A 21,117-nucleotide genomic window follows, 5' to 3' on the forward strand; every position below is an offset into this window, starting at 1 on the left:
CAAAGGTGTTTAAACAGGTATCTAGTCTTTAAATTGACAATAAAAATGCTTTCATTAAGATTAAAACATTGGTCCTTTTTTTTTAAGCTTGTTCGTCACAGTAATGTATTGTAATGTAAATAAACTTTTTTACCACCAAAATGGAGGAAATATTTAACTTTATTTAAAATAGTTGTAACTGTTAATAACTACACAATATGACCAAAAGTATGTGGACACCCAAGCCTAAGATTGGTATGTGCTTTTATGTGCTAATATAGACGCCTGAATGCTGTTAAGAAAGAAAAAAACCTTATTCAACATTAACTATCTACCTGTTACACATAATGTGCATATAATTATAATCATATTATAATATAATTATAATCATATTATAATATACTTATAATCACTGTGCTTTATATATTACATTTCAGGCCATTATCAATTATATTTATACATGACGATTGACACAAAAAATATATATTTCTTTTTTTTAATCGATTTTATTAAATGCTTTATCACCTTTTCTGAAGTTTAATTTGATTTAATGTGAGCGAACACGTTCACACCGGAACACACACGGCGTAGGAACTAAGATTCCCCCATTTGTTGTTTCCCTCCGGTACCTTTTAATTGTCGCGCGCTTGGATACCAAAATGGCGTAACGTGAACGAACACATCCAGAAATTTCTACCAGCTTTTTTTTTTTGTCTTCTCTCCAGAAATCGCAGGTTGAAGTATTAAATAAATTAAACCGAAAAGATGGGGCGAAGCAGGAGCAGATCTCCTCCACGACGAGGTGGTGTTTCTTTTTTCTTTCTTTCTATAAGTTGCTTTTTAATTTCACAGGTTAGCAAAACAAAAAATAAACACACTAGCGGTGTATACGTATGACGTAATACAAAACGATAGTTATACGATAGCTATATTGTTGCACTTTCCCGATCTAGTTTTTTTGTTAAATCTAGTTTTTTTTAAATGCTAATTCTTGTACTACACCCTATCTTCCCGCACTTTATTTGATGTGGAGAGATATGGGACGCGGCCGGTGTTAGCTCGGCCATTTTTTATATAATAATAATAATAATAATAATAATAATAATAATGATAATAATAATAATTGCTGCTGCTGTTTTTTTTTGCAGAGAGGCGCCGCTCGCGCTCGTCCTCACGCGACCGAGAGCGCAGGCGCAGGGAGAGGGAGCGCGAGAGGGAACGCTCGCGATCCCGGGACCGCGAACGGAGAAGGTCGCGCTCGCGCTCTCCTCACAGGCGGCGGTCCAGGTAAGAACCGGTCTGGGTGAGGTGTAGGGTGCAATCAATTAATCAATCTTCTTCTTCCTGCTGCTCCCATTAGGGGGCGCCACAGCGGATCATCCGTCTCCATACCCCCCCCCCTGTCCTCTACATCTGCCTCTTTCACACCAACTACCTGCATGTCTTCCCTCACCACATCCATAAACCTCCTTCTTGTTCTTCCTCTTTTCCTCCTTCCTGGTGTCTCCATCCTCAGCATTCCCCTACTGATATACCCCATGTCCCTCCTCAAGTCAAGTCAAGAGGCTTTTATTGTCATTTTTGCCATACACAGTGGTACACAGTAAAAACGAAACAACATTCCTCCGGAATCCTGGTGCTACACTAAACAACAAAACAACAACAGCATAGAGCTACAACACAAACATAAAGTGCATCGAGTGCAACCTGGTGCAAACAGTGCAAACAAAAAACAGTGCAGACAGACAGTGCAGACAGACAACACAAGACAAAAGACAAAAGACAAAATACCAAGTATAGCACCGACTAGTAAACCTGCTGTATACTTGATTATACAGTACTGTGTAAGGAGAAATGTAAAAACTATACCCAGGAGAGAATACAAACAGAACAGAACAATGTAGTGCAAAAAAACAGCAGCAAGGAGGTGCAGAGACAGCATGTAAACATTCTACTGGAATACAAGGTGCGAGTATAAATAATAATAAATAGATAAGTGGTGGTGGAGTGGATCGAGATGAGTGATGAGTGAGTGCGAGTTCTGTTTCAGTTCTGTGTATTGAGCCTGATAGCTTGAGGAAAGAAACTGTTGCACAGTCTTGTTGTTGCGGCCCGAATGCTTCGGAACCGTTTCCCTGATGGTAGGAGTGTGAAAAGTGTGTGTGACGGGTGTGTGTGATCGTCCACAATGCTGTGTGCTTTGCGGATGCAGCGTGTAGTGTAAATGTCCATGATAGAGGGGAGAGAGATTCCGATGATCTTCTCAGCTGTCCTCACTACCCTCTGTAGGGTCTTGCGATCCGAGACGGTGCAGTTCCCAAACCAGGCAGTGATGCAGATGCTCAGGATGCTCTCAATGGTCCCTCTGTAGAACATGGTCAGGATGGGGGGAGGGAGGTGGGCTTTCCTCAGCTTCTCAGGAAGTAGAGACGCTGCTGGGCTTTCTTGGTGATGGAGCTGGTGTTAAGTGACCAGGTGAGGTTGTCTGCCAGATGAACACCAAGGAATTTGGTGCTCTTGACGATCTCCACAGAGGATCCATCAATAATCAGTGGAGATTGGTCACTCTGTGCTCGCCTGAAGTCCACAACCATCTCTTTCGTTTTGTCCACGTTCAGAGACAGGTTGTTTGCTCCACACCAGGCAGTTAGCTGTTGAACCTCTTCTCTATATGCTGACTCGTCGTTCTTGCTGATTAGACCAACCACGGTCGTGTCATCAGCGAACTTGATGATATGATTTGAGCTGTGCGTTGGTGCACAGTCGTGAGTCAGCAGAGTGAACAGCAGTGGGCTGAGCACACAGCCCTGTGGGGCTCCAGTGCTCAGTGTGGTGGTGCTGGAGGTGCTGTTCCCGATCCGGACTGACTGAGGTCTCCCAGTCAGGAAGTCCAGGATCCAGTTGCAGAGAGAGGTGTTTAGGCCCAGAAGGTTCAACTTCTCGATCAGGTGCTGAGGAATGATTGTCCTCTGCACATGTCCAAACCATCTCAATCTCACCTCCCTCACCTTGTCTCCAAAACGTCCTACATGCACTGTCCCTCTAATAAACTCTTTTCTAATCCTGTCCATCCTCGTCACTCCCAACGAACATCTCAACATCTTCAGCTCTGCTACCTCCAGCTCCACCCCCTGTCTTTTACATAATGCCACTGTCTCTAATCCATACAACATCTCAGGTCTCACCACAGTCCTATAAACTTTCCCTTTCACTCTCACAGATACTCTTCTATCACAAATCACTCCTGCCATCACTCTTCTCCACCCACTCCACCCTGCCTGCACTCTTTTCTTTACTTCTCTAACACACTCTCTCAGCCTGGCTTCCGCTACTCTTTTCCATAACTTCATGGTGTGACTGATCAACTTTATTCCCCTGTAGTTACTGCAGGTCTGCACATCTCCCTTATTCTTAAAGATCAGTACCAGCACACTCCTTCTTCAATCCTCAGGCATCCTCTCACCTTTCGAAATCTTGTTAAACAATCTTGTTAAAAACTCCACTGCATCGCTCCTAAACATCTCCATGCTTCTACCAGAATGTCATCTGGTCCAACCGACTTTCCAACGACAATCCTATCCACTTCCTGCTTCACCATCTCCACACCATCCAACCTTCTCTCTCTCTCTCATTTTCCTCGTTCATCAGCTGCTCAAAATACTCCCTCCATCCTCTTAACACACTCTCCTCACTAGTCAACACATTTCCATCTCCATCCTTTATTGCTCTAACTTGCAGCACATCCTTCCCAGCTCGGTTCCTCTGCCTGGCCAATCGGAAGAAAAAACCTTTCTCCTTCTTTACTGTCCAACTTCTACAGCTCCTCATATGCCTTTTCCTTGTCTTTCACCACATCCCTCTTTACCTGCTGCTGCATCTCCTTGTTCTCCTGCCTACTTTTCTCATCACTCTGTCGATCCCACTTCTGTTTCTCCATCCTCTTTCTCCTTCTGCTCTCCTGCACTTCCTCATTCTAAAACCAAGTCTCTTTGTCTTCCTTTCTATTTCCAATCAATCAATCAATCGAGCAACATTACACACACACACACACACACACACACACACACATACACGTTCAGTTTGAATATGAATTTAGGTAAAGTGTTCGGTAACTGGGGACCTTGTTTGCATGTGGTTATGTACTTGCAGGTCTCCACGGCGACACCGCTCGTCCTCGCTGTCGCCTCTCCGGCAGAAGGACAGACGAGAGGAAGATCGGAAGGAGTCGAAGGAGAAACCTGCAAAGGTCCATCAGATATCAGGTGAGGTGGAGGTGAGTTGATTGCATACGTTAATGGGAATGCGATAATGAACAGGATCGTGATTTTGTGTCTGTGTGTGTGTGTGTGTGTGTGTCTGTGTCTGTGTGTGTGTGTGTGTGTGTGTGTGTGTGTGTGTGTGTGTGTGTGTGTGTGTGTGTGTGTGTGTGTGTGTGGTGCAGCGGAGGACATGCAGGGAAAAACAGAGGAGGAGATTGAAATGATGAAGCTGATGGGCTTCTCCACTTTTGACACCACAAAGGTAAGAGTCTCTCATTCACTCACACACACACACACACACACACCGTTTTTCTGTCCTCGTCTTTTTCCTCCCTGAATTTTGCGAGCTTTACATCACACAATTGGTTTACAAATGAAACCTGGGCAGGGGTAATATCTTATAATAATTATGATGTTGCATGTGATGACCACACGGTGGCGCCATGAGACCACACCTGCAGCTCAGGCTTTGTCTCTCTTCCATTTTCTCGACCTGAACACCGCTGGCAGTCATGGCGTGAAAGCGATCACGATGACGTCCTGAGAAACAGAATGCAGAATGTTTTGCTGCGTGAGGGATGAACTTGTGTATGTGTGTAAAAATCAAATGAAGGTGTGTGTGTGTGTGTGTGTGTGTGTGTGTGTTGCAGGGCAGGAAGGTGGATGGCTCTGTGAACGCTCACGCCATCAACGTCACCCAGAAGAGGAAATACAGGTGTGTGATTATTTATTGCTTTCCACAACTTTGGGTTTCTCTCTGTTCATAACAAATACACCTCTGTTTCTGCTCTTCCCTTCTGTTCCAAAAGTCAGTCTCTCTCTCTCTCTCTCTCTCTCTCTCTCTCTCTCTCTCTCTCTCTCTCTCTCTCTCTCTCTCTCTCTCTCTCTCTCTCTCTCTCTCTCTCTCTCTCTCTCTCTCTCCTCTGGCTTGCTTCCTCTCTTTCTTGGTCTCTCACTCTTTCTGCATCTGACTCTCCCTCTCTCTCGCTCTGTATTTGTCTGTCTGTCTTTCTTTCTGTTTTCCTTTCTTTCTATCCCACTGTCTCTCTATGTATGTCATCTCTCAATCTTTTGCTCTTCTTTTCAGTGTCTGTCTCTCTCTCTCTCTCTCGCTCTCTCTCTCTCTCTCGCTCTCTCTTGCGTGCACATGCTCGTCGCGATCTGCGTTTCCTCGTCATACATTTTGAGAGATTTTCCGAACCTGAAATGCGCATTACTCGTACACACCCCATCCGGCGCTCTGACTCGGAAACGTGTTACTGTAACGGAGTTGTATGGACGTGCGACATGCGAGATGTGGCGTTAGTTTAGTTTTTTTAAGTCAGTTGCAGACGCAGCGTCAAACCATACGCACGACTAGCAGCAAGTTTAAAGTAACCTTAATGCTTAGTGAGGGGGCCCTCACTCTCCGAGGGTTAGCTTTGTGTATCTCTCGAAAAAGAGCGAAGGAAACAAAACATGGAGGGGAAAATGGACATGTGAAACGTTTTCAGCAGTTTTGTCTTGGCAGGTGAAATGATGATGATGATGATGAGGATACATCTTTAGTAGTGATAAATTATCCTTCCAGCATTTTGCAGTGTTTGTCAGCAGGCTCTAATAAGATCAGATCAGCATTACTGATGAAACAGGAAACAGTCGCTCAGGGAAAAAAACTAAGAGTAAATTAAAAAAAAATCATTTTACAAGAAATAATCAGATACAGGAACATGTTCTCTTTTACTGTAATTAAAGACACATCTATTAATTTATGCTGTGAAATACACTGAGATCCGTGACGTGCCACGTCCTGCACACGTTAGCTTTTTCCCTTTCGCACGCTGCTCCTGAACAGCCACCGTGTTGTTTACTCGCTCCTTCAGCAGCAGCTCGACGCAGCTCCACTCTGCCGGCCAATCGCATCCGGAGTCCCTTCCCGGCTCGGAGACGGAAGCCTCCCATTGGCCGATGGTGATGTAATATGTTGGTGCAGAGAGAAGATCAATGATGTAATCATGTATATATTTTTTTTCTTTCCCAGGCAATACATGAACAGGAAAGGTGGATTTAACAGACCTCTGGATTTCATCGCTTGATGGAGGAACTTTTTTCATGCTGCGTGTGTTTTTATGCATTCGTTACGTGTATATTTGAATTTTTGTTCATTTGTAATGTTAGAACTACATGCCTCATTATGTTTAATGTATATTATATCATAGCATACACATCCTGAATTCCAATAAAATTTGAGTTTGATGTTTGCATCTTTATTTTATTTAAATATTATTATTATATAAAATACAATTTTGTAAATATTTAATTGATAAATCTTTACTCGATCATATTTATACACTGCTCTTTAATTAAAGGTCATTCCAGTGGTAGGGATTAATTACACTGTGATGATAAAATCGATCAGTTGTATCAACAATAAATGTTTATAATTATTGAATATAAAATGTCAGCACACAGTTTTTTTATTATAAATATAAAATTATTAAAATTAAAAAAAGAAAACCAATGTTGATTATGGTTTTGAGTGAACAGAAGCGAATCCTGTTTGTGCAAAACAGCATGTGCAGAGGAGGTGGGCGGGGCCTCGGTGGGACTTCCGGGGGTGTTGCTTCATCCGTCCAATCACAAGCGAGCATGTCGGCGCGAGCTGACCAATCGCGGTTGAACAACAAACCAGGCATGAATGGTTTACATTCCGAAACGAATAAACGCACGGAACACAACTCCGCTCGAACAGCCGACACCGAATCCATCCTTTGACGCAATTTGTGACAATAAACACGTCATTACCTTTGCGTTTTATTCCCTTTTCCGCTTTTTTGTTCATTCTCTAAAGCTGTCCATCTTCATCCCGCCCCCTTTTGAGTGTTCCAACCAATCGCAGCGCGCCTCCGTGTCACGCGCGCCTCCCGTCCCCATCCACCAATAGGAAGCGCGTTTCCTGGCACGCGTCCTCGAATAGCAGCGCGCTGCATCCGTGGTTCACCTGTCGTGTTCCAAATTGCACGGATTCGCTTGAATAGTGTGCTAGGCGCTGGTGGTGTTCTCAGCGGCGAAGGGAGCGCGCGAGGGAAGGGAGCGAGGAGATGATTGGGATCGAGCCGTGTCTCCAGTTCAGGATAATGTGACAGTCGCTTCACAGCCGTTTCAGCTGCCTGCATAGAGAGACGCTCATAATTTAGCTAGCTTTTAATAGGCTTTTTTTTCTTAATTATTATAATAATTATTATTATAAGAGTAGTAATTTACCAGTTGCTAAGCGCGAATGGTTGATAATATAACTTCTCATTAGTTTATTTTTTTATACACAAAGTCTGGCACTTCGTGGTTATTTTTTTATTATTATTATTTTATTTTTCTGATTATTTTTTGATTGATTTTCATTAAAGCATCAAGTCAAGTATTTTTTAAGGCTATAATTGTGCTTGGCATCTTAAATATATATATTTGTTATAAATCTGGGCTGCTGTCAGAGGCTTGTTTTTGTTTTTTTGTTGGTTTTTTTTGACACTTAAAGAAGATATTTTGTATTATTACATTGATCAGCTTTTCATTTGCACTTTATAATTTGCACCAAGATTTTACTCTTTCATTTTTTTTTGGCGTTTTTCCTTTTGTTTTTCTTTCTTTAAAAAAAAAAACAAAAAGCTCCCCGGTTCCCATTAAACCAGCGCAGGTTCGCTTCGTCTCTTCTGACACGTCATTTGGGATCCAAACACTTTATTGACTGCAGAAAAAAAAAAACTAGAACATTTTTTGCAACTCTTGAGCCTCCAAAAACACAGTTTTTCCTCATGCTGTCATTCAATTAGTGCATTTTTTTCATCCTCTAATTGACACGGACGCGCGCGCGAGCAGCAGCACCACCGTTTCCCCTTTTCCATTATAATAAATATATTAAATTTTTATTTATAACATTACATCGGTGATATTGTTGAACATGGCCGCCATCGGGATGGTGCAGATGTTGATCGAAGCTGCTGAGTATCTTGATCGTAGAGAAAGAGGTAAAAAAAATATATATATATAAATATATACCAAATACATATATTTTACATAAATACTTTGCATGCGTTGGTGTTTTTTTATGGTTTGCATGCAGGAATGCATGCACTATATATCTGTGTGTGTGTGTGTTGCTGTGGTCTCACACACACATACTGTACTCACATGTACAAAAACAAATGTAACCCTTTTGAATTGCAATGCAGGATTAGGTTTTGTTTGCATAGAAATGCATGTGTTGTTGTTGTTGCACGTCTCACGTGATTTATTTTTTCTTTGCATGCATGCATCCTCATGCATATTCAGGATGTCTGTGTGGGGGTGGGGGGTGTTTGCATTCGTGCTTTCCTAGATTAGATTAGATTAGATTAGATAGATATAGATATATATGTTTTTTTGGAGTCCTGATAGAGGTTTTTCCTGGTGCACCATAATCATCAACCTCCTCCTCTTCTTCCTTCTCCTCCTCTAAATCCTTCTCTTTCCCCTCCTCCTCCATGTGTTTTGGTTTGGGCTGTTGGGTTTACTCCAGTTCATATGACATCATTGACCCAAAACTAGTATATCGCCATTAAAAAAATAAAACTGACAACATTATAACCTTTTTGCATGAGAGGATATGCTCGGAGAGCTGTCAGCGTTTATATATATATATGATATAATCAAAAATTCTGTTGGATAATTAATTAATTAATTAATTTATTTATTCATGTTTTCCCCCCAGAAGCGGAACACGGGTACGCCTCGATGTTGCCGTTTACCAGCCACAAAGACAGGGACGGCTCCAAGCGGAAAAATAAAAGCAAGAAAAATTGCAGCAGCAGGTAAATGTGCGACCTAGTTTCAGCTCACATGCCCGTACACCCATATACACACTTGTACATCCATCATATTTGTTCAAATCAGAAATTCCCACAGGCATGTCCCAATACTTATGCACTAAACATTACTTATGCACTAAATATGCATGCGTTATGCTCGTATATGCCGCATATGAACTAAATATGTATGCGGTATGCGGGTGCCAATACTTATTCATTAGCTCTCCAAACACTAGCCATGCCCTAACACATATAAACCCAATATTTAATCTCTAGGTAGGTGCCAGGATTTAATACATGTACAATAATTACAAATGAAAAGTACTTCTGCTGACAGCATTTGTGAGCTAAACGTAGGCGCCAATACTTATGCACTAAAAATCCTTAAAAATATAAGTGTGAATGTGCAAAACATGTTTGCAGTTTGCAGGTGCCAATACTTATGCACTATGTATGTATGAAGAAACTAAACTGTTAAATGGACAGTAAACTGGTGCTCCAACTGACGATTATTTTGATAACCGATTAATCAAATTATTATTTATTAAAAAAATGTTTTTAATGAGATGTTTTTCTTATTATAACTCCATATAAACTCCAGTATATATAATATAATAATACTATATAATATATTAACGTTGTTTTGACGTTCAAAGGAATACACGGACATTTTGTTTAGTTGTGAAAATATGCATCTAGAATATATAATTAATTAAATGTTGTATAATAATGAAATTATATTTGCATCAATTAAATATGCGAACGTTAAAAATAGGTACATTTTAAAACACGCGTATTTTAACAAACATTTTACCTTAAAAAAAATACATTATTGTACAAAAGCATAAACATTTGCTGAAAACCACAATAATGACCAATAATATAATCAGTTACTGCTGCTTTAATACTCCAATACTTATGCCCTAGGAATAAATGAATGAACCAAGCCTGCATGTATAGTGCACATATATGCTCTATGTAGGGGCGCCAATACTAATGCACTAGGAATAAATTAATGAACCAAGCCTAAATGTATAGTACACATATATGCTCTATGTAGGGGCGCCAATACTTATGCCCTAGGTATGAATTAAGGAACTAATCCCACAGTTGAAGTGAACATATATACTTTATGGGGATGCCAATACTTATGCCCTAGGTATGAATTAAGGAACTAACACTACATGCACAGTGAGCATATATGTACATATATATGTGCCAATACTTTTGCACTAAGCAGGAATGAAAAAAACAAGGGGCACTGATGCACCACACATGTATGCACTACATGGGTGCCAATACTTATGCACTAGACACCTATGAACAATAGCTATGTACAATGTTTAATGTAAACCTATGTACATGTGTTCAATATATGGGTGCCAATACTTATGCACTAGCTAATGCACTAGCTATGTATGAATATATCGGTGTTCGCTGGTTCTCGGGTCTGAAAACAGAAAAAACCCCTCACACATCGTGTCTTTGTCTTCGTCCCCGACATACGCAACACGACCGGTCCACTGCTTTATAGCGCGATGCCTAAAAATCCTGTCAGGAGCGAGACAGCATGCTAGCCGTCAGCTAGCGCCACCCTGAGCCGGGATTTGATTAGTGCTCAGGAAAACCATGAACGCGCCTTATTTCTATCATCCAAACTTTATTTACTTAGACAACTACGATCTTCCATCGACAAAGGTTTATATAACCACGCTCGTTAGCGTTAGCGTAGCAACAGCTCATTCGTAGAGACCGACGCGTACCGGAATTCTGTAAGCACAGCGTTGGATGTTGTCCAGCGAGTCCTCATTTGTCAGGTGAGTTGTCTGATACGTTAAGGACAGAAACGTAGTAGAATGAAACGTGGCGTGACATGACGTCGAGGTTATGCACGAGTTCGAGTGTTGTAGCGTCATAAAACATAACGGCCAATCATGTTTCAGTATGCAAATGTGGGGCATGGTGCAGTTCAGGACATGAATATCAAAATCAGGAACTGATATTCTGTCACTCCTGGAGGCACTCGACCTCGTCCCATCACGCAGGGGGGTCAACATCCCATTGTGTCCAAGTGCGAGGATGCATTAATCTCACACGTAGCTTTGACGTTCCCGACGCACTCCCACGCTTCTCCCTCACCCTTCTGTTTATTACTCAGCCATCATTCACTGCCCCAGGCCTCTTCATCCTCTCATCCTCCTCCTCCTCGTCCTCCTACTCCTCTGTCCTGTTGAGCAGGGTCAAGCTGATTGTTCTCATTACACATATTCTCGTCCCTTTGATGTTTGACTTTTTTCCCAGTCACGAGCACTTCGATCGAACGTCGGTATTCCAGTGTACAGATGTGGTTTAGGACGCAGCCGGACTTACCGTCCTCTATAAACAGGAAGTACAGCAGACAGTTAGGATGAGCGTTAAGATGGCGGCCATCTTGGACACCTTGAGCCTCTAAAAACGTGAAGGCGGAGTTAATGTGTAAAGCGTTGATGAAGAAAGTTTAACCTCAGCATGGTTTTTTGACAGGGGACAGACGAGGAGGACGTAGACCTCGAGCACTAAAGCGCCGTCGTATCACATGCGTGCTCGGGGATCACGATTCCCTGCAACAGAGAGAATGTGAACGTGTTGCTTTTACACGTTTACAGTAGAATCGAACTAAAAGCCCGTGTACAGACGATGCAAGAACAAGCTTCAGTTGTAGTGTGTGTGTGTGTGTGTGTGTGTGTGTGTGTGTGTGTGTGTGTGTGTGTGTGTGTGGCGTGTAACAGGAGATAACTGGATAGGGATAAGGGTAACCCAGGGTCAGCTCTATTTATACACAGCAGTGTGTGTTGTGGTCAGTGTAGGGAAACTTATTCCAGTTCAGAGCGAGCAGGACATCGTGCAGGTGTGTGTGTGTGTGTGTGTGTGTGTGTGTGTGTGAGAGAGAGAGAGCTTTAACAGCTTTCTGCAGCGGATTTTCCGGATTTTTTAAACGTAACCACAATGTGTTTTCCCAGTCGTCTCATGTCGTCATGGCAACTGCATAGACACCCCCCCCCCCAACCCCTGTGTAATAGGTGGTATCTCCCGCCATCACGAGGGAAGACCGTCTTAAAGATTTAACATGACGTGCAAAGGAAGAAGAACCAAATTAGACAGCCGTTTTATTTCCCATCATCCTCATTATTATTATTATTATTATTATTAATATTAATATTAATGTTATCTTTGATCTCAACCAGTTAATTAATTTACTGATCAATTACGCCGAATTCACCGAAGCGAGTTTAACACAGATAAGATATCGATATCGCAATAAAGTGTGGCACGATACATTTTCGGGGATGAAGCATAAAAAAAAAATACGCTTTTATCATATTTTAAATAATCTTTATTGCGCCTCGAAATATTGTGATTAGCATATATTTCTTTCTTCATACACAGTTTCATTTGTTAAGTATTTTTTTTGGGATTGTTTATAACAGTAACTGGTTCACATGGCAGCAGCAGATCACAGCGCAAGTGCTTTTACCTGAACGTTTTTTTTAGTTTTTCTCTTTATAACGAGTATGAGATCAATTACAGACCCAGGTATAAGGGTTTTGTCCTTGTTGCCGTGGTAATCGCTGGTCCACCATGACCGGTTTAATAAAACGGAATCAGTCGCATGTCACAGTGTCACAAAATGTCGTATTTCACAAAAATTCAGAACAGTACATTTATCAGGACATTTATACACAAGCTCCGCCCACTAGTGCACTACCGCTTATATGTGTATGTATGTGTGTATCTGTGTGTGTGTGTGTATATATATATATATATTATGGGTGTAACGGTACACGTATTCGTACTGAAATTTATTTTACAGAACGTGCGGAACATAGTTAAAATTCCCTCAGGAAGGTATTAAGTGGCGGACCACAAGTCATCATCATCATCATCATCATAATTTTTTTATTATTATTATTAAACTTGAAAACATACACAACAATGTCAGGGGTATAATAAAGAAAGTAGAGTTTAATGTGGTGTCACTGTGGCCTCCGTTCAGGAAATCAGATTTGCCTGGAAACTCTAAAGAAGCCATAGCGCTAACGTTAGCCGCTAACCAGGAAGTGGCTGGTGTTCTTTATAAAACGGTTTTATAGGTAGAGATTTTTTTGTCTGTTTTGTTTTTTGGAAAATACCGTCCCCATTCCTACCACCACTCCGTAAAATTATTACTGTTGTTATTATTATTAGTGTGTACATTTTATTGTAAGGATCCGTGTTTATAGCGCGTCGTTCTTTTCAGTGCGACATGTCGGAAAACGTAAAGATTCGTGATAATCTCTGACACTGGAGACTCCTTTCCCAATCATCGAAAGATTCACTGTATTTCTATTATTTTTAATGTTGTTGTTAATTAAATAAGAACGTGATCGTATCACGCTGAGCCGCAAAACAAGTCGATGGACGTCGTTCAGAGGGCTTAAGGAAAGCCTGAGAACTACTGTCAGATTGATAGTCGTGCGTGTGTGTGTGTGTGTGTGTGTGTGTGTGTGCGTGCGTGTGTGTGTGTGTGTGTGTGTGTGTGTGTGTGTGTGTGTTAACCTTGTGTCAGCCCTTATGATCCAAAGATATTCCCTCTCTCTCTCTCGCTCTCTCTCTCTCGCTCTCTCTCTCTCTCTCTCTCTCTCTCTGCACGCCACCCTTCTACTTTGGCTTGTTACGTTTCCTGATGGCTTGTTGGGGGAAGGGTAGGGAGTGTTACGCTCTCCGTGTGTGTGTGTGTGTGTGTGTGTGTGTGTGTGTGTGTGTGTGTGTGTGTGTGTTTCATCCTCCTTTCCTCCCCCTCCGTTCTGCATCGCTGCCAGCTTCGAGCAACAAGTACAGTTCCAGCTCCGGCATTACACACATGACAGTTTTCCACCTACCTCTTCTTCCTTTTTACACACACACACACACACACACACACACACACACACACACACACACACACACACACACACACACACACACACACACACACACACACACACACACACACACACACACATCCTGTCCCAAAGCTGCCACAGACACTAATATGGCTTTCCCTTAGTGTAGAATATTCCTGTTTTTTAATAGGAGGTGTAAATTTCCCTCGTGACGAGGAAGCTGCTCGGTCGTTAGAGTAAAGCCGGGAGTGTGACACCTCACTCAGGATTTATACCAAGGGAAATAAATATAAACACACGCACGGGGTGGAAATGACACGGGTTATTTTTAAAGGAGAAATTCTCTGCTTTAAGGAGAGAAAAAACGTGAGCGAGGAAAAGATTCACAGGTTTTTTTTTTTTTTTTTGGCCATGTTAGAGGTTTGGCTTTGGCCGGGTGAACAGGTGGCTCTCAGCGTTACAGCACAAGCCCCTATAGTGCATAGAGCTGCGGTATGATAACACACACACACACACACACACACACACACACACACACACACACACACGCTTAAGAACACCAATCTCGTGCGAACAGAGACGAATCACTTAATGATCCAAAGACGCAAACACAAAATCACTCAAATCAGAAACACACACTGACCCGTAACACAAACACCTTAAACCAGTAACAGTGTTGGGTCGTGTATTTCACCCCCCAGGCCTTTAGTGGTCTCCTACCTGAATCAATCCACCTCCTAATACCATCATTATGACACATAATAACATTAATAACGGCACTAATTTTATTAACGCACCGCGCATTTAAGTTTGATCGTTTTTATTAAAAATATAAATAAATAAATAAAAGCAATTTAAAAAAAAAATATTACAACCTTCAACGCAGCACACATTTATTCACAGCTTTCTTTTTTTACTCAGTTATAAATAAATAATGATAAAAAATGATAAATCACTAAACATTTGTTTTTGATGCGCCAAGTCTCAAATCAGCACCAAAATCCCCCATGACGCACACATCCGGCAATTAAAACCGTCCGTGTGGAAACACAGCAAAAGACCATCATTACTTTAAAACATTTACAAGAATATTTTGTCTTTATGCTCTATGTTGAGTTTGGTTTCACTAATTATAAATATATATATTTATATATACATCTGCATAAAGCATCAATATTTGTTCCTGCACATGTTGATTAGAGTATTAAAAGTATTAATTTAAGGTACGTTTAGAACAGATAAAAATGTGCACACAATATTTGACATTTATTTATTTATTTATTTATTTATTTATTTATTTATTTAATAACCTGACTACCTAAATTTCCTCCATTCTTTTTTTCCTATTTTCTTCTCTTAATTCTTTTCCTTAAAAAATCAATGAAATACCCATTATATTCCAATTAAATGTAATTTTTTCCTATTCTTAATTTTCTTTTTTCTTTCTTTTTTTTTTTTTTTGCAAACCTGTCACTTAGAAACAGAACTGACTCGAGTCAAGAATGTCTCAGGAGAAAAATGTGCAGGTTTCACAGCACAGGAAACGCAGTGCACCGTCGAGCTTTCGCCTACCGGATTATGTAGATGGGAGAACACACACGTGCCGGTATAAACGTGAGAGCGCCCGTTGCCGGAGTAGCGCCCCGGGTGTTTTGAGAGGACGGGGTATTTTTAGAAGAAGGGTCAATAGATGAGAAAACCGTGAGGGGGGAGGGGAGGGGAGAGGGGGGGGGTGTTAGACGAGTATCGTTCATCTCTCTGTCTTTCTTCTGTCATACGTACAGAAAATTCGGTGTGTAGAGAAGAGAATTTTACACTGTTATTGCATTTAGTTCATTTTTTATTTTATTGATTTCTGATCATTTGTGTCAGATACTAAAAATGAATAAATAAATAAAACTTGTAGTGTATCACTTTAATCATCCCTGACATACAAATACATTTAGAAATCAAAATATTAAATTCTTATTAGCAGCATTTTCTACATTATTTGGACACCTGACTTTTTCAGCCACTTATGTGGTTCTTCCCCAAACTGTTGCACAAAGTTGGAGGCACACAGGTGTACAGAGTGTCTTTAAATAAAGTAGCATGAAATTTCCCGTTCACTTGAACTAGGAGACCCAAACCTGTTTAAACATGCTCCTGTGTACAAAACCAGCTCTATAAAGATCTGCTTTCCATGGGTTGGAGTGGAAGATCTCCTGCTATTGAGCTCTAAACCCTATTGAACACCTTTGGGATGAATGTGAACGCTGACTGCACCCCAGGAACCTCCTCGCATTCTCACATCCATCAGTACCTGACTTTACTAACACACTTGTAGCTAAATTAATCTCCACAAATCTCCATAAAAGCTGAAGAAAAAGACGAGCTTGTTATAACAGCAAATGGTTATTAAAAGTGGAATTTGATTTTCAAAAAGCACATAATCTTATGATCAGTTGTCCACAAACTTTTATCCATATAGTGTATTTTGCTAGCTTATGCTATTATATCAAACATAAAACACGATGTATAAAAGTAATACGCACTGTAGACTATTTTCGTGGAACAACTATAACAATGTTTTTAATAGTAACCGGCTATGGTGTACCGCTCTGAGTTACGTCCAATAAAGTAATAAAAATGAAAAACTGCTGCCTTCTCTTTCTGCCAAAAAAAGTACGTCGTCACGTTTCTGAAGAAAATCAGAAGGCATAAACGCCTGCTACTGATTAGATAGACTACTTTTGTAAATGTTACACAAAATTCTCCTAACAACAATAACAAAAACAACCCCTTCACAGATCAGCCAACAGCTGATTGGCACATACAATTGTCTGTTACATGCTCATTTCTTATGTTTGTTAACAATAAATCCGAGTAAAATTTTTGAGCTCAATAAAACATTTTTCAAACTTTTTCGATACGCTCTGTAAACCAAAACAACCCTACAAGAATATTTAAAAAGCAAATGAACCACTGTACAGTAATAAACAACCCACAACACTAAATGTAACTTGCAACAAAAGTTTAGAAAAAATGAAGCTCTAGAAAATGACATTGTAGTGCGTGTGGGTGGGAGAGTTCCACACATCTAACTACATACAACATTCAAGGTAAAAAAATGTTTTTTGTAGAGTGTGTTTGTAGAGTGTGTTTGTGTGTATTAGCCCACTATAATGTTTTACGTTTATGGTATTAAACGTCTTACATTCAAGTAAAAAATTTAATTAAAGGACACTGGTGTGAATTCTATGAAACAAGGAAATGTTTAACTCGGTTAAAACGTTAAACATTAATAAAACATTATTTTTGGTAACAAAAGAAAGTTTGAAATATGGAAATTATGTAACAACACTGATAGTGTATTCGCTGCACACACACACACACACACACACACACACACACACACACACACACACACACACAAATGTAGCAGCAGTACCCAGGAGCAATCCCTGAGAGTTATAGACCCGTGACCTGGTGTCCATCAACCAGTCTGTATGCTTTACTGTACTCCATACACACACATACACAGGTTTTCAATCATTGTAAGGACCTTTATTTTTAACCTTAAACAAAAGGACAGACTTTTTTTTTTACTTGTTTGGTTTTTCAAAGAAAATTAATGAGTAAAATCTGTGAAGACAAATGAGGACGCAGTTGTAGTCCTGTCCTTGTGAGGACCTTTGAGCAGATGATTAGCTAATTAACACGATTCCCTATACCCTCATCTCTAACATTACTAAAAGCTCCTGTTGCCAAGTCAGATTCCTTGTGTGTGTAAACATACTTGGTAATAAAGCTGATTCTGATTAAACAAAACAATTTTTTTTTTTATAAAGTTAGTAAAAACACATTGTATCGTTGTGAGGTGATTATGAGGACCCTCACCCAGCTTTGCAGGGACCTGCTCTTCTTTTTTGCTCATTACAAAGGGATAAATAGTTGTTTTTTTTTTTTTTTTTATCCAAAGCGATTTACATTTATCTCATTTATACAACTGAGCAGCTATCGGGTTATGGGCCTTGGGATTTGAACTCATGCCCTTTAGCTCCAAACTCCATTGCTTTTAACCACTAAGCTACAACCTCCCTTTTTCTTTCTCTTTCAAACACACGTGCACACACACACGTGCACACACTGGCTCCTACATTTCTTTCTGATTTGCATAGAACTGCATGGAAAAACTCAAACGAATTCAAATATTAGCTTGGACAAAAACAAAATAGCCACCAGTTGATGGTATTGAACTTATCTCTGCAGCTGTTATTGGTGTTGCATCATTACAAGATAATCGGAATTCAGATTAATTAGTTTTAATGAAATAATATTGAAACTAAAATATAATAAAAGCTTAAAGCGAAGTTATACACAGTATAGCAGTACTCGATTCTGCAATTAGTTACAAATATTACAATATTCAGACCTCTGTAACAAAATCTTAAGACATACCATAACACACAACTGTGAGTTTCATATGTGCATTGTGCACATCCCATTCCACATTTAGTTTGTGCTGTTATAATAAGCTCCACTCTTCTGGCAGGTTTCATTCGATTTTTTAGAAATTTGTGTGAAACTTCATGCAGCCACAAGATTGTTAGTAAAGTCAGGTGGGTGAGGTGAGGTGCCCTGGGGTGCAGTCAGCATTCACTTACTTATCTTAAAGGTGTTCAATAGTGTTGAGGGTCAGATAGCAGGAGATCTTTCACACAGTTTCCACCCATGTAAAGCAAATCTTCATGGAGATGGCTTTGTGCACAGGGGCTTTGTCATGCTGGAACAGGTTTGGGTCTGCAAGTTCATTTGAAGGGAACATTTCATGATACTGCATACAAAGACATCCTCTACAATTGTGTGCCTCCAAATTTGTGTTAGAAGTTTGGCAAACCAGCACGTATGGCTGAAAAATTCAGGTGTCTCAATAATTTTTTGTATATCAACCATTTTGTTCAGAATTTGAAACAAAATTGCATCATCCTGCAGCGATTTCTGAGCTTCCCGACTTGTTTCCTTAGTAATTAATAGTATATGATATGAAGAATTTATATATTTGTATGTATTTAGCTATCTTATGCTAGCTTAGCAAGTGCGAAAGAGTGACGCGATTTGAACAAAAGTAACACGCATCGAGCAAAGTGTTAAAAATGTAACATTGTAATAAGAAATGTGTAATAAGATTCCCAAAAAAACCCACAAAGCGTAAACTTTTCTGTTACATAGTGCTGGCACTGGAGATTCCTTCTCTGCATGATTAATGAACATCTCCTAGCAACAGCAAAATGGTCACAGATCAATAATTATATTTTACTTTGCTAAATCTAAAGCTTCACACGAGCTAATCGAGCAACGTAACGATCCTCAAGATGACATTGTGGACCAGGATGCTGTAAAAGATTAAACCGAGTGAACAGCTCTTGATTTCTGAGCATTGAACAGCACAAGAGGATTAAGTCTCTGGGATAACTTTCCTTTGCACCGCCGAGCACACCGCTGCCTCTGTAGAGGAGACTCGCAGCTATAAATAAAGAAACACTTTCGCAGCCTGTCGGAATCTCTCTCTCATCATTGTGCTCCAGAGCCATTTAGGAGGTCGTACCATCCTCCCTTGTACATAATCATACATTTACACGAGACAAAGAACATGTATCGTGTATGAAATCGCGGTGCTGGGATGCAGAAAATCTAAATTAAACGGCTCGAGGATTAAGTCTGGCCAATCTGAATGACCCATTTATTTAATCTGGGTTGTGATTGGCTCTGACGTCAAGAAGGGGCGGAGTTGAAGACATATGGCACCAGATTTAGCCAATGAAAATAAAGAATGCAGTCATGTGTATCTTTAACTCAGCCCCGTTTTTGTCATAGGACACTTCAACCAATAAACAAGAAGAGAAACTACGCATATGCTACGCTACAGTACTGTACAGTACTCACTATAAATGTGATATTTCTAAGAATTTACGCAAAATTCATCTCGCTAAATTCTTGCAAATGTTAGCTCTGTATGTTTAAAGAGTGTTGGAGGATTATTTATGACTTAAACAATTAAAAAAAAATTTCCCGGTTAGTTTTGGCACGTAACTACCACGATAAACAGGGGGCGACTGTTCCCCTACTACTATTAAACTAGTAGCATTACTACGACCCCTACAACTCGCATTACTACTACTGTTGCTACCACTGCCCTTACAGTTACTGCTACTACCTAAACTATTGCTACGTCTACTATCTCTAGTACTACAACTGGCCATTACTACTACCCTACTGCTACTATTGCTACGACATGTGGTGTTACTACTACTGCCTCTATTGCGACTACTGCTTATACTTATACTACCGATACTACTATTATTATTACTACTACAATTGGCATTACTGCTACTAGTGCTTCTACTGCTACTGCAGCCTTTACTGGTGCTACTTCTGTTACCTTTACTACAATTACTACTACTATAATTAGACCACTACTAACACTATTACTTTTTAAGTGACATCACTTTTACTACTATTACAAGTGGCATTACTACTACTACTGCCTATACTACTGCTAATACTGCTATTGCAATGCTAACTATCTATCACTACCACTCCAACTACTATTACTTATTTTACTACCACTACTAATATTAGACCAAAAAAATTTAGCTTGTCATGTCAAAGAGGGAAAAATCCTGAATAAGACCCCCCTGGAAAACCAGTTGAAACATGCTGAAACTGGAGACTCCTTTCTACAGGTAAAGCATAACCTCTTCTAACAGAAAAATAGTGCACAGCACAGAAACAAAAAAGTATTTAAGCAATAATGAGGTCTATATTATCAACCTGCTGAGCTATCAAACAAACGTCATCCGACTAATCACCATCCAGATATCAGGCACTCTAGCTACCAGTTGACCATTAGCTAAAGGAGATATCAATGTCTTACTTATTATTATGTTTTATTTAAAAAAAAAAGCATAAATGTAGCCACAGAAACCCCTAGCAAGTTTTTGGATGGCGTGAGTCACACGCTCGCAAAAAAACAAACAAACATCCGCTCGCTTTCTCAACTACCAATTACAGGTCGGACGAAAGTCAGAAACATGTAATTACTAAAATCCTGACATGCTGTGTACACACGATACACGGTCACGCTATCTGAGATAACACACACACAAGTGCACAATT

At 40.2% G+C, this 21,117-nt stretch overlaps 2 protein-coding genes across 6 annotated transcripts in view; both read left to right on the forward strand.

The window, feature by feature from the left end:
* The first annotated feature begins 605 nt into the window (after positions 1-605).
* Positions 606-6,473, forward strand: snrnp27 (small nuclear ribonucleoprotein 27 (U4/U6.U5)). Its single transcript, XM_083527493.1, has 6 exons — positions 606-781; positions 1,128-1,266; positions 4,129-4,241; positions 4,421-4,500; positions 4,889-4,953; positions 6,259-6,473. Exons 1-6 carry the CDS (start codon positions 745-747, stop codon positions 6,311-6,313), a joined length of 489 nt encoding a protein of 162 aa, XP_083383619.1. The 5' UTR covers positions 606-744; the 3' UTR covers positions 6,314-6,473.
* An 889-nt stretch (positions 6,474-7,362) lies between these two features.
* mxd1 (MAX dimerization protein 1) overlaps positions 7,363-21,117 on the forward strand; it is a 30,042-nt gene continuing 16,287 nt past the window's right edge. For all 5 annotated transcript variants that reach the window (XR_014531182.1, XR_014531183.1, XR_014531184.1 and 2 more), the window contains exons 1-2: positions 7,363-8,239; positions 8,962-9,061. Coding sequence is in view for 1 of the 5 variants with exons in the window: in XM_083527475.1 (XP_083383601.1) it covers positions 8,173-8,239; positions 8,962-9,061 (167 nt within the window). In the remaining 4 variants the exon portion in view is untranslated. The remainder of the gene's footprint in view (positions 8,240-8,961; positions 9,062-21,117) is intronic.

Source organism: Silurus aristotelis (genome assembly GCF_946808225.1).
Source record: "Silurus aristotelis genome assembly, chromosome: 23".
Taxonomy (NCBI): Eukaryota; Metazoa; Chordata; class Actinopteri; order Siluriformes; family Siluridae; genus Silurus; species Silurus aristotelis.